Here is a 17,394-nt window from a genome sequence, read left to right on the forward strand (position 1 = left end):
ACAGCTAGGGAGCGCATGACGCGAGGCGCCTCGTGACGTCGCGAGTCACTCGAAACAGTGTCGGACTGCTAGTGGAAATTGTATGCCTCGCGACAGCCGTCGCAGACAATAGAGTCCACGCATGCGCATGATCTGTATTTTGCTTCAGTTGTGCATTGAGAGGCCGGTCTACTAGTGGTTTGTGAAGTGTTCCGTCCCGCGAAGGTGTCAACAAAATGTCAACAGAGGAAGTAGACGAGCTGGTAGATATAGATAAACTCCTAGTATTAATTGAGGCGAGGCCAGTGATATATAATATCACTGGAAAGGACCACCACAATCAAGATGCCTTAGCCAAAGCCTGGCAGGAAATAGGAAAAGAATTGAATGTCTCAAGTAAGTGGTATTGTTTAATTATACATATACATATCCAATACTTTACTTTATCCTTAGATACTTTAGGCCACATAACATTATTGTTACATTGTTAAATAATGTTCTATTGCAAAAGCTCACTGTTCTGATGCATAATTTTATGTTAGTATGACACGAATGTTTTATAACTGCAAAATGCCATTTTTTCTTGCCATGAAACAGCCCCAACAGGATCCATGAAATATTTAACAAATTTATTTCTTGTTTTGTACGCTGCCTTTGAAGCTCTGGCTCGAGATGGTTCCCTGTCTTCGTCAGTTTCTGTTAAGTGTAACATCTCTTCAAAGACATCTGCCAACCTTCCTTCTTTCTTCCTTATAAAGTTGTGCAACACACAGCAAGCTAGGACTATTTTTTTAGTCACATCTGGATGAACAAGCATAGTTTGTTCGAGTACCCTAAACTTTTTTACCATCATTCCAAAAGCACATTCTGAAATTCTACGGGCTCTTGAGTGACGGTAGTTGTAGATTTTTCTTTCATTTGTTATTAGTCCTGCCCATGGCAAATGGTTTCATTTGTAGCTAACCCATATGCATCGTCAGCAACAAACACGTAAGGGAACAAAATGTTCTTCTTTGGATAAAGCGTTATAGGAACAGGTAAATTTAAACTTTTGTCTATAAATCGGCGCCCAAAACTTGAAGCGAGAAATACACCTGCATCGTTATTTCTTCCAGGTGCCCCAACATCAACTATCAGAAAATTTCCCTCAGCATCTACAACTGCTTGTAAAACAATTGAATGATAGTTTTTGTAGTTGTAGTAAGCGGACCCACAGTTCCAAGGCACTTCAATACGAATATGCTTACCATCAATGGCGCCGCAACAATTCGGGTAATTTCACAGTTCCTCAAAGCGTTCTGCTACGGATAGCCACTTTTGAGCCGTTGGTTCAGTCATCATGTACAATGGTGACAATGTGTTCCACAAAACCTCACATGTTTCGGCCACTATTTTTCCTGCAGTAGTGGCACCGATGCGAAAATTGTAATGCAGATACGCATACCGGTCACCGGTAGCCAAGAACCTGAAATACAAATGAGTCACAATCCGCTTATGGGCATTAATTTTTAATCTTATAATGTAACAATAACAATTTTATATGGTGAAAGTGTGATCCAGGACTATTATACGCAGTACTATTACAAAAATTTCAATTAATCCTATTTTTTACAGGTGCTGAGTGCAAACACAAGTGGCACAACGTAAGGTCTTCTTACGCTAGATACCTGCGGAACATCAAGAAAATGCCGAGTGGCTCAGGAGGAAAGAAAAAGAAATGGCATTTAGCAGAAGCAATGAGTTTTTTGCAGCCTTACATGGGCCCAACAAACAAAAATACATGCAGCAACGGCAGCCGCAAACGTTTACATCAAGACGGGGACGTACAACCCCATAATTAAGACACTGAAACAGAAGTAGATGATAACACACACCTAGCCATTAACACACAAGACGTTGATGACTCTCAAACTGAAGTTGTGTCTGGTGAAACAGTTTTCGCCAACGACAATTTCGAAAGCAATGAGGAAATAAATCCTAGAAAGAAGAGAAGTAAGTCTGCCGCCGAAGTGGTTGGAGGACCCATTTCCGCCTACTTTAAATCTATCACGAATAAGAAGCCTGTTAAAGATCACCCAGTTTTGCTGTTTTTCAAGGGTTTAATGCCTGACATAGAGAAACTGTCCCAAACTTCACAAAGAAAATTTAAAACTGACATTTTGCAGTGTTTAAATCGTCTTTGTGAACATGAGGAAATGAACCAGTTTGCTGTAGGTCCTCATCCAAGCCCACAATTCAGTTCAAGTGCATCAGTTATAAATGATAATCAACCAAGTACTGGTACTTATTTAAGGCCAGATTCATGTTCAAGTGCTTCTTTGGGATCATTTTCAGGTGATCAGTCAGGTTCAGATACTCATTTTCAACAAAACTCAAGTGTAAGTGGTTTTTTGAAGTCTGTACAAAATCATGGATCTAATCTGCATTTAGCGCCTTTGCAGACGGCAATGGACGTTGTTAATTATCAAACTCAGCAATTCCAATGAGCTAACTGAATTGTCTTGTACCGTATTGCCTCTAATGCAATATTTTAAACCAAATGTTATTACCTGATACTGTATTTTTCTTTCAATAAAAACTTTTCAGAATTTCAGTATGACATTTCTTTTATATCTACTGCACATGTATACCTTAGTATTAATAGAAACATTAAATTAATGCTTTTAAGGAGTTAGAATTAATGACCCTACCTTGTATATATATTTTAGAAATGATAAAATGTTGCCTGTTCACATGTGTGTTGATTATGGGTAATGATACTCACAATCACAATACAAGAAACAAATGTAAATACCGTCCTCATCAACACCGGTTAAATTTGTTTAAACAATCTTCCTGAACATGCAGGCATTTGTTTGTACAGTAAATTACCTAATGAATTACAAAACACATGTCATGTGAAACAATTCAAATCGAAATTAAAAGAGTTTTGTTGGTAAATGCTTTTTATAGTATGGATGAGTTTATGTACCAATAATAATAATTGGGAAATAATATCACAATTTAATTCAATATTTATACGCTACATAGGTATGTTTTATTTTTACGTAAAACATATCCCAGAGGATACATTGGGCTATTCAATTACTATTGTTAGGTTAGTATTTCCAAATATTTTGTGTCTGTAGCATTGCATTGCAATTTTTTGTATAAGCAATAAAAATGTTGTATTGTACTGTACCTTAAAGTAATGAAAAGTCTTTCCTCCGCTGTTATACTTTTACGGCAGTTCGTATCCTTCTTCGTAATGTGGTCTTGAACTATGTCCAACAGTTCCTCAAAACTCTTTACACTCATTCTGCAATAGTTGTAAAACTTTTCTGGAAAACTCTTTAGTTCTGATATAAGAGATTTCACATCCCTCTTTTCATTAATTGGGTGAACCCAATGCTTCCTTTCCGGAGGCATATCCAACATTTTTACAAACTCCCATAAGCACAATGCAACATTTACTTCTTCAGCACTCATGTTGTACGTGTTGCTACGCCAAAGTGTAGCGCACAAACTAATTTTTAATTTAACTCTCGAGTCAAAATGGTGCTTGTCCGGAGGTAGGTACCGCACACTAGAGGAGCAAACTGTCAAAATGCTTCCAACAAAATGATTCGCGACGCTTGTCTCAGACAGAATGCTCCTCCAGTGTGCGCCCAGCCTTACTGGGGAGAGTAGAAACTGAGAAAATGGCCATAACTGCTATAACTAGTAAGTGTCATATAATTTAATTTTATTCCCTGTTAATTGTATAAGAAATATATACACATTGTAATTCTTACATTTTAAAACATGTAGTTTGGATTTGTTGGTTTCTGTTGTTCTTTACTTTTTACTTTCATCATTTAGATTTGAAATTTATTTTTATTTTACTCGAATTTGTAATTTATTAGGTGATTTAAACAAAACGATATATTCAATAGTCATATTATTGAAATTACAATAATGTAATCCTTTGAGTATTCGATAAGTAGTTTTGGAATAAGCATAGCTGAATTATATTGTAAATTTAAATCTTGTAGAATCTATTTTTCAGTAGAGTCGCTATAGCACTTTAATTTGCTTTGTTTGACAAATTATACTTAATTTTAATTTTAAGTTCTTTATTTTTAAAGCCGTTACAGAGATTAACGTGCAAGTATTGATATGAGCCTTTTCCATAGGCTAATAAATGAGTTAATAATATAATTGTCTACGTTATTTATGAAAGTATGTATGCGTGTGTCTGTGCTCTTCTTATCGGTTTGGTTACGGGATCGGGCGAACTGGTCTACTCAGCTAATCCAGGATAACGCAAAGAGGCGATGACGACCACAACACAGGTTGACCACTCTGCCTTTCAATCACTCTTCTCGCTCTTCATCTCCTTACCACAAATACCTCAAGCCAGCAGTTATAACGCACAGACATTTTTTATATTTTTACGAAATCACAAAATTATGTAAACATTAAAACTTTAATACAATTAGTGTTTTATGATATTTACTCATGCCGAGGAATACGTCAAGAGGTTTCTCTATCAGTATACATTTTTCTAAGGAATGATAGAATAAATTCGGTGGTGGTGTGGGGTAGCAGGATACGTGAAGTTAGAGCTCAAGCCTTAATTAATTTACACCTCGTCTGGTGAATAGTCGACCAGGCTCGAATTTATGTTTGTAGAAATAAGCTGATTTGGCTTAGGTTCTATTTTTCTTGGAGAATGATACCTTCCACCCAATGTTGATCATTTTTGAGATTTTGAAAACGATCTTTTACCAGGATATAGTCAAGTTATGATTGTGGGCGATTCTAACACAGATTAAGACAAGGAAAATCAACGTTTTGACTACAAGCTACTTACTCCTATGTTTTGTTATTGTTTTTAAGAAGAAAGGAGGACAGACACATCGGCCCAAAATACTTCGATCGATCCGTGCTAAAACTCCCCTGTTTCGGTATAAACCCCTCTCCAATCTGTAAAGGGTTATAGCTTGAGAGAAATGGTATTTAATACTATGTAGCCGTGTGATAGGTGGGTCTTGCGGAGGTTTTTGTGGCTGTGTGTCTCCGTGGTTAGACCTGCACTAATGTTTGAGCTGTTGTATGGTGGCCGAACACGGAGGCCAAGATTGCGGTAGATTGGCTAACATCCAAATGATGGCTTGACTTGCTATCACTAAGTATTTCCAAGTGGGCTTGACACAGTTCTAGACTGTTGCATCAACCTAGCCTAATCCTATGCACAACACTAACCATAGTGAGAGCCCCATTCTCGAATGGTGTTCCAGAGATTGGCCTATCGTTTTAGTTTAACTGGGTCGTTTTAAGCCAGAAAAAACAGATTAGCATATTGTAAGACCTGTTACAGATGAAAAAACCTGACGTTTTGAAAGTGTTTTAATGAATTCTCAAAATTCAGTTAGCTTCTGAATCAGCAGTGTATAGCTCAACGGTTTGTAGGATTCTAAAAGATAACAAATTCTAACCTTCACATCAGGAGCTTCAAGAAACCTTCATTGAATGAACTTCAGCATTTGGGCAAGAGAACAACTGAAGATAGAAGAAAATCTGTTTCTTGAGAAGGCCTATGGTATAATGAGGCAACGTTCCGTAGCAATAGAAAAGTAAATTGGAATAACATGAGTTATATGTCAACTGAAAATCCCCACTGGATAAAAAAATCGGCCAACAGAGGTATTCTGCTTTTAAATACGAGGTGTGGAATAATTATCCGCAAGATTATTGGGTCACAGGTATTCTAAAGTAATTTTAATGGTGAAATGTACATTCAATGTCTGCAAAATATTCTTCCGGGATTTTTATGGTGCTTCCTGGGCACACTCGAGAAAATATAAAGTTTCTTTAGTATGGGGCTCACAATCAATATGCAATCAATGTCTGCCAATCTCTTGATCAACAATATCCTGCCAAGTAGATTGGAAGAGGGGGACCAGTGAATTTGCCTTTAATATCACCGGACTGAAGTATCATTTGTGGTATTACTGAAGTATTAATTTAGTAACAACAATTAGTTTTAGTTTTTTGTGTGTTATTTGGTGTAAAAACATTTGCAATAACTAATATGGTGAAATATTTTTTGAGTGCTATTGTTAAACGGATAAAATGAAATAAAGCTTCAAATCTGAAAAATGTTTTCTTTAATAGTATTTTAAAATTTCGGACTTACAACATAGATTGAAATATTTTAATATTTTATTTTTCATTTTATTTTTAAATATTTGTCTTTTTATATTTTAAAACTATTTTAATATTTTAATTTTCCCGTTGTTACATTTATTAATGGTTTATAATATTTAAAATTATAAAATGAAGTAAATAGTTATGGTACTAAATATTTTTAGATTCGATATATAATAAACATAAAACTAAAATGAAATTGTTGCGAATAAAGGTGCGCTGACATGAGAATTTATCATTAAAAGCTAAGCTTTAGAAGATTGCTTATACCCTGCATATCCGATTTAACATAACATTGAGTTTTTGGTGCAAAATTTTCAGCGTACAAATACTTTTAAAGTAAGTTATCACATGAGATAAGTTTTCATTTTAAAATTTTCTATAAACGACTCCTAATCCCTAAAAAAGGCCTTCTCAGGCATTTTTTCTGGGTTAAGAATAGTTTTAATGAAATATTTAGTATGAAAAATGAATGCTTTCGTTGAAATGGATTTGCAGCTCGGTTTGTGTGGTCGCTATAGGTACTGTAAGGGTATTCTGAAACACCTTTTCTAAAGTACTAACGTGGTAATGTCCGTTCAGAGCAATATAATTTTATCACAATTGGATGTGCATTGCTTTACTAAATATTATAAGTTCAAATCATTAGAATCGCATAATATTATTCTCAAATTAAAGATAAAGGCTTGCAAAATTATTTAAAAAAATAATTACTTTTTTATTATTAGTGGAAAAATAAACATTTAATAAAATAACACTTAGATATAACGTATATCATTTGTATTTTATGTTACCTTCGTTAATACGATGAACTAATATTGTAAATGTTTTATATATATATATATATATATATATATATATATATATATATATATATATATATATATATATTATTTTATAGCCATATTATATTTTAAATAATTATATTCTAAATTATTGAATGGTTCAAATTAAATTGTTTTTTTACCAGCATATATTTTTAAATATAGCTCATAGTTGATTATCCAGCTTTTGGATAGTTGCTTTCATCATAAAATATATTCCGGGACAAGGAGCAAAAGTACTCAATCGAGGAGAATGTGGGATTTTAAGAGGCTTTTACAGTTTTTACGAAATTGCCGAGAGATTTTTTAAACTGAGCACTTTCAATGTGCTGCCCACCTTTACTTCACTCAAGAGGATGTTTTAATTCAAACTTAACATTGTACTCTTCAATACGGTTCAACGTATTGTTGAACTGCTACGTATAAATAAAACTGTTAATCTACAGAATGTTAAGTCTCAGGTTACACTTCGTAATAAATCTCTTTGAAAATATAATTCATCTTACTGTGATAATTATCATTATTCCAAGTAAAATAAGCTACGCTACGCTCAATATAACTGTATTCTAACGATGTAATCAAGTTTAAAATCTTTAACATAAAATCGTCAAATGTAAACATATATATAAAGTCAAACATTTAATGTTCTATGTGCAATTACATTATGTGTCGTGGATACGTAAACGTAGGTTTGAGATCTGCCCTTCGTGATCATACGAACAATACAGGCCTTAGAAACATTGTATTTTATTCTTTACACGAGGGTTTTTTCATAAAATCGTACTCGTAGACAGTTAATTGACGGTTTCAAATTTTCAACCTGTTTTATTGCACCTACCCAATTTTATTTCTTTTACGTTACTTATAATTGACTTGAGGAACATTTAAAACGGATGTTTTCTTAACCTGACTTATCAATCATTGTGTAATGAATGATAAATCGGATGATAATGTTAAAGGGGTTAGCTATTGACGCATTCACGTTGATGCTCTAAACAAATTTACGAACTGTATATATGTTACGAGTGAACTGGACGTAGTCTTTAATAAAGTAATTTCATATTTCTTTTCAAGTTACGCACAGCCGCCGTTTCAGCAGCACTTACATAAATTATTTCTGGTTAATAAATTTATTCCTGGCATGTTTAATTCATAATACGAACATGAAATTACATTAAAGGTATAATATTAATATAATATATTAGCATATCCTATTAAAATTATACATGCGAAAGTGACTTTTTTTGTTTTTTGGTGGAAGTCAGAAATGTTTGCAGGTAGAATTGTAAAAAGGAAGCATGCAGAACAATTGACAAACGTGTGGGTGCCGTCGATGAGGCAACGATCCAATATCGCGATAAGATGACAATTATTAGGGGAAAAGTGTAGGATTGCTATTAATTTTAAAATCTCAGGAGTTATTATGAGCTGATTTTTAGTGGAGAATGTTTATACTTTGAGTTTATTTATGTTTTATTTCAATTTATAAATAAAATGTTGTAAAAAACAAGTTATTTTAGTAATTCTTTACCACTCTCACCCGCAAAGGTAAAAATTTTATTAAAATCATTGAATGTTTTACTAGACAAAGTTGATACGTAAACCTATTGTTATCATAATTTAAAATGTATTTTTCAGATCAGTATTTAACCTAAGTGTTAACAAATTTTGCTATAACAATCTATTTTGCTATAAATAATTGTCGGATGAGATTTGTCCTTTAGTGCATAAAATAAAATCTAATGTAAATAAATATTTGTTGTACGACAAAATTAAATATAATGCTTGTAATGTGAGGTAAACATTATATTTTTTCCTACTAATACAACATTATAAATGGTTATTAAATTCCATTAATATTGGGTTAAATGGTTCTATGGCTTTATTTCTTAGCAGACACATATTTATATTTTATAAACGCTGAACTAGATGAAATTTATCCCCGGGTACTTGTTCAATCAACACTTCAGTTCATAACTTAAACTTGAGAAAATTACTTCACAAGGCGTCTATGACTGCACTGTAAACTTGCTACTGTTACTATAGGTATATATTTATAACAAGTAGAAGTTGTATGTCTGTAGAACGACTTGCAATGTGTTCTTCAACGGGAAAATATCTAACAGAGGTAACATTACAAGTGAATTCTTATGTGCCCTGTAAAGAAAATCTACTTTCAGTTTACCTGGCTTGAACTTTGAAGTGGCCATTTTAAATCCTCTATTAAAGATGAGTGTTAATGAACATATATATACATGAATCATTCTCACTAAAATTGTCCCTACAGTAAAATAAAATATTTCTTTTAAGGTAGTTTACAATGAAATTATGTTAGGCTTTTATCATTTTGTAAAAGCACTTTGGAATAATGTCCCCATTCTGATTATTACGAGTACAATTTAACAATATACAAAATATATTTCTTTGTACTTTTGAACTCAAAAATATAAGAAATACAATGTAGGTATTAAAAAACAAATTTAAATTCACGAAGAAGGAGTCAGGATGTCTGCAAGAAATTAAAAGCTAACCAAAATGAAAGCGTATTATGTTAAAATGTATACCAAAATTAACTATTAATATTACGATACTTCTAAATCTATATTTCAAACATTGTGGACAATCTCTATTTTTTCTTGCATAATAGAAACATTCCTTTTATTAACGCAATACTTTTAACAACAATGTGTAGGATAGATAGTATGAAAACATTTTACACGTTGCGGTAGCAATACTAATTCTTTTACGTTTTTATACAGTACCTAGTATATTGCTTCTTTTGATACAATCAGAAAGTTTTAGTTATTCGTTTTTCAACCATTAAATAAAATTATATCGATAAATTATAATTCAAAAGTAAAGTTTAATAACTTTCTAATGTTTACGGGGCCGTTAATTTGGACAGGAGAAAAACGTAAGCATACGCAAAATTATGTGTGATTATCTTAAATTGTAATATAGTATCTTAACATAGTACTCATAAGGTAGCAGCGATATATGTAGTCTACGTAAAGTTAAGTGTAGCATAATAGGGCTCTACAAAACTAAGGTAAATAATTTGTTCAGGTATTAAAATTTGCGGTGGAATGGATGTCGAGTTGAGAATTTGTTCAGTATCTAAAAAAGAGTTACCATTTCGTAATCCTGAATGCCTTCAAGAGACCATGTAGCTGTTTTAATTTTTTTTAATTAGTAATTAAAATGTTACTTTTTAGCGGTTTTGTTTAAACAAATATATAATTAGTTTCTGATACAATATATAACAAGTTTTATTCAAACTATTTGAGCGAAGATCAATTTCTTTACTTTTTATTCGGTAAATTATGATATGCACATACGATATATTTGAGTTCAGACTTTATAAAATTATTTACAAATAATAAAAAACAATAAGTATTTACCTGAATAATTCAATAATATAAAGCAAAACGATACTAGTGTAACGTAATGTAGAACAGTCATAACTATATCCAATGTAAACATTAAATTCTTGCTCTCTCAAAGAAACTGGAAGCAAGAGCCGCTGATTCAGCTAACATATGGTCTGGTCACGTTTTAGGAGAGCTTTACAGCTGATTTATATTCCCAGGTGTCTCAACCATAGACACCACAGAACGAAAACCCCTCCTAGATTTATAGCGATGTGTGTGCAAATTATATATTTAAATTTTTTTTTATCTCAATGATGATTAATAAAATATGTTAGTGAAATGATTTTATATACTTATGAGTCAGAACTTGATGCAGTATAACTTTAACATAATATTACTTGAATGCTTAGTACTGATATAAATGTCTACTCTGTATTATGTTTTAACTCTGTTATACCATGCTAGGTTTTTCTAAATTAAATAATTGAAGATTGTTGTAAAACCCACATGAGTTGATTTATACGGAAGTGGTCTTCTCATTTGTGTGTGTATATATAAGTTCTTTATCTGTAGAAAGCACAACTGACAAATACTTAGAAGTCACAGGGGTAAACATTCACAGAAACGACAGCACAATCCAAGTAATTGGAGTGTACAGGTCCCCAAACGGATATGAATAACAATTCTTTTCCAAATTTGAAAAAATTCTGACTGACATGACAAGGAGGGATCGAAATTTATCGTCATGGGAGATTTTAACATCGATGTCCTATATATCGATGGTCCCTTTTTACGAAACATTTCGCAGACTTGTTGGGATCATTTGGTCTTATCTGGTTGATATACACACCAACAAGAATTACCAGCACTTCAGTGACAGCAAGAGATAACATCATATCAAACTTGACTGACCTCCGGATGTCTGTGATCAACACAGCCATCTCAGACCACTATGGCCAACAGGCCATTGTGAGTGGTCTCAAACCAGCACGGGATCCAATCATACAAACAACAATCAGAAACATAAAGCCCTCAAACATTGCTCTTCTAAACTCTTTTCTTTCGAGACACAGTTGGAACTGCCTAAATTTTAGAGATCACGTTGAGTTACAATTCAAAAACTTTTAAGACAATTTTATTCTTCATCTGAAAGTGAGCTGTCCCCTAAAAACAATCCATCAAAAGGCTACAATGAAGAAATGTGAATGGATTACAAGAGGCATTTTGGTTTCAAAGGAGAAATTACGATTTTACTCTGAAATCAACAAGCACTCGAGTGACGAGGCTTTCAAATTTTCCAAAGCAATAAATTATTATTATTATCATGGCAATAAGTCAAACCCAAACAAAGCCTCGGAAATAAATATGTTTTCAACCAAAAGTGCTTTTACAGGCGCAAAGAAAAATATAAAACAGAATTGGAGTTTTGCTTAAAATATAAAATTCTCAACCAAAACCACTAACCAATAATAACCTATTATATGTATACTTCCACTTAAAAATTACATAGAGCACAATTATGTACATCATAAGTGTACTAAACAGCTATGCACTTCAACTTTAGAATTCTTGCCCAGAGCATAAAGTTGTTTTACTTTAAATAAATCTATGGAGCTATTTAATAAAATACCATGGGAAATTAGAAAAAAATTTCATTTTTCAGTTTTGATGAAAAAATGTTTACTCTATGACTTCAGGACCCTATCATAGATTAAACATGAAATTGATCAGGAGAGTGGAATATCTTTCAGTGTGTTTGCAATACATCTAGTAAAGTAGGTTTAGTGTTTAATATGCAGTATAAGACTCCTTAATTTCTTTGAATTACGAGTAGTTCAGGACGAAATCATCATTTCTTAGCTCACCCTTGTACACATAGTTTGATTTGACGGCTGTTTCTGATTGTTGGACACATAGCATAGTTCTGTCTATCTATGCCCGATGCGCTGTCCAGAAGCGTCCCTTAGAGCCCGAATATTTATTCATACCGTCCGGAGACATGGCCCAGTTGCGGTCACTCATCCCTTTGTTTTTTTCGTAGTGGAAGTTTCCCTTGGGTTTCTATGCCTTCTTTTCTTGTATTCCTTGTTCATGTATCGTCGGAGGTGACATAGTACGGCTGCGGTCACTCTAAAGCCTCGCTCTCTTAGCAAAGTAGTGGCGTCTTTTGTCTCGATGCCCTACTTCCTCATACTCGTTAGCAGAGTACACAAATGTGTCGTAGGAGTAGACATGGTCCGGTAGCGGTCCCTACAAGGTCTCGTACTTCTTCCTTGTTTAAGACTCGTTTTGGAGCGAGCTGCGTCTGTCTCTCGGGCAAGGTAGTTTTGTCTTGGGCTTCAAAGCCCTCTTTCTCATTCTCGTTAGTTTGTGTATCATAGCTCCCATCGAGGTTGACATTACCCCTTTGTTTTCGTAAAGGTTCTTCTCTAAACTTGTTCCTACCCAGATGCCAGTGACGAATCTCAGTGCAAATCACTCGTTCTTCAAGGATCCCACTACAGGCCTGAAAGCCAAGGACGAGTCTTCCCCTCAACGGATGAATCAAGGCAGGAACCAAAATCACCATCGGTAAGTTGACATTTATTCTCAAATGTACCCTTTATAACTCATGTCTCAGCCGTCATTTATTCTTCGGATGTAATTATTTTCAATCTTAATTTTATTGATTGCAATCTTTCTCCACATAGTATTTAGGCCTCCGAACCAGATGCATCTCTGTCTCAACTTAACACAGTGAGTATCAATTATCTTACGAGTATCAATTACAATGAGTGTTACAATGGTGTCCCTTTCTTTTAAACTGACAGCTACACCAAGTGTGAAAGTTCATGTGAAGCCGCAGATAGATTCTAGTTAAATAATAAAACACTAAGTAATATTTTAATTTTTAAATAATATGACTGATACTTAAGTATACTTGTTATTGAACACAATTAAGATGAGTTTATGTTCTTAAAAATGATTTGTTAATAATGATTTTTTTTCTAATTATAAAAAGTAAGAAAACATTTAATTAATTAACTAAGAAGTAGGTATTATCTTTAAATTAATAACAAATATTTTTGTTAATTTAACAAATTGAAATTTAGTAAGTGACGGAATCTGGTATGAGATATTTATATAAATTATAGAAGTAGAGTGCCATTATCAAAGCATCAAACATGTTTCCTTTAACAAATGAAAGCTTTAAACTTATGTGTTTAGTAACGGATGCAAAAGAAATACTAGTATAATCTGCAAAGCGAATGGACTGTTTTGCAAGAAACTAAAACTAAATTGGAAATGACTTTATCTTCGAGTAATGTTAGTGGTTCTATGCTAATTTGGTAACTGTAAACTTCTGCAATTTCTGTAATTGGATTTTAGTTTACATAATTACCCTTCTGAGTTTTATTGAACAACTGTTACTTTACTTGGTGGTAATAAAAATTATTGAAATGTCTAGAATCCTTCTTTAATTTAACGTCTTTGCTATGGAAGTCAAGGCATTTATAATAATTTAAAGTCTACTCAAGGATAAATACACGCAGATTCGTATAATATGTTACTTTTAATGTATTTCCATAGCGTTATTTACGAAATTATGGAAATATCTACATAGTTAGGGAGAGATTAACTAACACCTTGTATTATTTATACGTATCATTATACAAACACTTATAGTGTGTCTGTGAATATTTTTACCAATTAATTACGTAAAAGCTGATAGATCGGTTTTAATGTAAGGTTCATAGACATTCTATTTCAATTTTTAAATCCCTCAAGGCTACGTCCCATTGGTCTCTAAAGTTACACAAAAATCCATCTTGGTCTATTTAGAAGCAAACAAATATTATTAGTACAAATATTATGTAAACAACTGTTCTGTGTAAGCATTGGTTTTATGACAGCACAACAATACATTGTATGATTTAAATTCTCTATTTTTCAATTTATTAATTTAATAGTTCTTAAACATAGAGTAAGCTTGAAATTTACAACAATTCTTTCTTAATCTTTTATATATTATGTTGAAATAAGATAAAGCAACCAAATAAATCAGATTGTCAGGTTTTAATACTCAGATTTTTTTGTAATATAAAATCCAAAAAATTTAGTAAAAAAAAAAATTACTTTTGACTGTAAATTTGAGATAATATTAAACATGCAGCCCTTGGTTTGTATTGCAATGCATATATCAAAGACAAATTTACAATGTATCCTCAAATTCATATCTACTTATAAATGAAATGAATATAAGGCTCCTAGACCACTTTTGGAACCAACAGAAAGTAATGACTAGGGCTCGGTAACTGCCTGAGAAACTGGGCTAGATAACTGCCAGAGAAACTGCCTGAGAAACTGGGCTAGTTAACTGCCTGAGAAACTGGGCTAGGTAACTGCCTGTGAAACTGGGCTAGGTAACTGCCTGAGAAACTGAGCTAGGTAACTGCCAGAGAAACTGAGCTAGGTAACTGCCAGAGAAACTGGGCTAGTTAACAGCCAGAGAAACTAGGCTAGGTAAGTGCCAGAGAAACTGGGCTTGGTAACTGCCAGAGAAACTAGGCTAGGTAAATGCCTGAGAAACTGGGCTAGGTAACTGCCAGAGAAACTGGGCTTGGTAACTGCCAGAGAAACTGGGCTAGGTAAATGCCTGAGAAACTGGGCTTGGTAACTGCCAGAGAAACTGGGCTAGGTAAATGCCTGAGAAACTGGGCTAGGTAACTGCCAGAGAAACTGCCTGAGAAACTAGGCTAGGTAACTGCCTAAAAATCTGGGCTAGGTAACTGCCTGAGAAACTGGGCTAGTTAACTGCCAAAAAAACTGGGCTAGTTAAAAGCCAGAGAAACTAGGCTAGGTCACTGCAAGAGAAACTGGGCTAGGTAACTGCCTGAGAAACTGGGCTAGGTAACTGCCAGAGAAACTGGGCTAGGTAAATGCCTGAGAAACTGGGCTAGATAACTGCCTGAGAAACTGGGCTAGATAACTGCCAGAGAAACTGGGCTAGTTAACAGCCAGAGAAACTAGGCTAGGTCACTGCAAGAGAAACTGGGCTAGGTAACTGCCTGAGAAACTGGGCTAGGTAACTGCCTGAGAAACTGGGCTAGGTAACTGCCTGAGAAACTGGGCTAGATAACTGCCAGAGAAACTGGGCTAGGTAACTGCCAGAGAAACTGGGCTAGTTAACTGCCTGAGAAAGTGGGCTAGGTAACTGCCTAAGAAACTGGGCTAGGTAACTGCCTGAGAAACTGGGCTAGGTAACTGCCTGAGAAACTGGGCTAGGTAACTGCCTGAGAAACTGGGCTAGATAACTGCCAGAGAAACTGGGCTTGGTAACTGTCAGAGAAACTGGGCTAGGTAAATGCCTGAGAAACTGGGCTAGATAACTGCCAGAGAAACTGGGCTACTTAACTGCCTGAGAAACTGGGCTAGGAAACTGAGCTAGGTATTTGTCTGTGAAACTGGGCTAGGTAACTGCCTGAGAAACTGGGCTAGATAACTGCCAGAGAAACTGGGCTTGGTAACTGTCAGAGAAACTGGGCTAGGTAAATGCCTGAGAAACTGGGCTAGATAACTGCCAGAGAAACTGGGCTTGGTAACTGCCAGAGAAACTGGGCTAGGTAAATGCCTGAGAAACTGGGCTAGGTAACTGCCAGAGAAAACTGGGCTAGGTAACTGCCAGAGAAACTGGGCTAGGTAAATGCCTGAGAAACTGGGCTAGATAACTGCATGAGAAACTGGGCTAGATAACTGCCAGAGAAACTGGGCTAGTTAACAGCCAGAGAAACTAGGCTAGGTCACTGCAAGAGAAACTGGGCTAGGTAACTGCCTGAGAAACTGGGCTAGGTAACTGCCTGAGAAACTGGGCTAGGTAACTGCCTGAGAAACTGGGCTAGATAACTGCCAGAGAAACTGGGCTAGGTAACTGCCAGAGAAACTGGGCTAGTTAACTGCCTGAGAAACTGTTCTAGATAACTGCTAAACTGCCAGAGAAACTGGGCTAGGTAACTGCCTGAGAAACTGGGCTAGGTAACTGCCTGAGAAACTGGGCTAGGTAACTGCCAGAGAAACTGGGCTAGGTAACTGCCTGAGAAACTGGGCTAGGTAACTGCCTGAGAAACTGGGCTAGGTAACTGCCTAAAAATCTGGGCTAGGTAACTGCCAGAGAAACTGGGCTAGGTAACTGCCAGAGAAACTGGGCTAGGTAACTGCCTGAGAAACTGGGCTAGGTAACTGCCTGAGAAACTGGGCTAGGTAACTGCCTGAGAAACTGGGCTAGGTAACTGCCTGAGAAACTGGGCTAGGTAACTGCCTGAGAAACTGGGCTAGGTAACTGCCTGAGAAACTGGGCTAGGTAACTGCCTGAGAAACTGGGCTAGGTAACTGCCTGTGAAACTGGGCTAGGTAACTGCCTGAGAAACTGAGCTAGGTAACTGCCAGAGAATCTGGGCTAGTTAACTGCCTGAGAAACTGGACTAGGTAACTGCCTGAGAAACTGGGAGAGGTAACTGCCTGAGAAACTTTGCTAGGTAACTGCCAGAGAAACTGGGCTAGGTAACTGCCAGAGAAACTGGGCTAGGTAACTGCCTGAGAAACTGGGCTTGGTAAATGCCAGTGAAACTGGGCTAGATATCTGCCAGAGAAACTGGGCTAGATAACTGCCTGAGAAACTGGGCTAGGTAAATGCCAGTGAAACTGGGCTTGGTAACTGCCAGAGAAACTGGGCTTGGTAACTGCCAGAGATAGTGGGCTAGGTAACTGCCTGAGAAACGTTTTGTACTTTTTTAAATTGTTAAAAAGTCTAGAAAAGCGTGTTGTATGATATCAAAATACAATTTGTTCACATTTTCAGACATTACAAAAATATAAATATTTTTGACATATAAATATGGTTTACTAATTAAGTACGGTAAACGCAACATATTGAATGTCATATAATGTATAACAATCGAAAGTAATATCTAAGTTTGTTTGATTTATAAAACATCAGGCATACACATTAATTTAATGGATATGTGCGCAATGATTTAAAACTATTATTATACTACGTGCATTTATATGTAGAA

General features: G+C 35.1%; 1 protein-coding gene across 1 annotated transcript; it reads left to right on the forward strand.

The window, feature by feature from the left end:
• The first annotated feature begins 215 nt into the window (after positions 1 to 215).
• Positions 216 to 2,465, forward strand: LOC124356512. The gene is made up of 3 exons (XM_046807566.1): positions 216 to 375; positions 1,594 to 1,782; positions 1,915 to 2,465. Exons 1-3 carry the CDS (start codon positions 216 to 218, stop codon positions 2,463 to 2,465), a joined length of 900 nt encoding a protein of 299 aa, XP_046663522.1.
• The last annotated feature ends 14,929 nt before the right edge of the window (positions 2,466 to 17,394 follow it).

This window comes from Homalodisca vitripennis, chromosome 3 (assembly GCF_021130785.1).
Source record: "Homalodisca vitripennis isolate AUS2020 chromosome 3, UT_GWSS_2.1, whole genome shotgun sequence".
Lineage (NCBI taxonomy): Eukaryota > Metazoa > Arthropoda > Insecta > Hemiptera > Cicadellidae > Homalodisca > Homalodisca vitripennis.

Bases quoted from the DNA above. Each gene is read 5' to 3' on its own strand.
- LOC124356512 (XM_046807566.1), top strand. From the start codon at position 216: ATGTCAACAGAGGAAGTAGACGAGCTGGTAGATATAGATAAACTCCTA. The intron at 376-1,593 runs GTAAGTGGTATT...TATTTTTTACAG, and splicing joins AAAAGAATTGAATGTCTCAA to GTGCTGAGTGCAAACACAAG. The intron at 1,783-1,914 runs GTTTACATCAAG...CTGGTGAAACAG, and splicing joins CAGCAACGGCAGCCGCAAAC to TTTTCGCCAACGACAATTTC.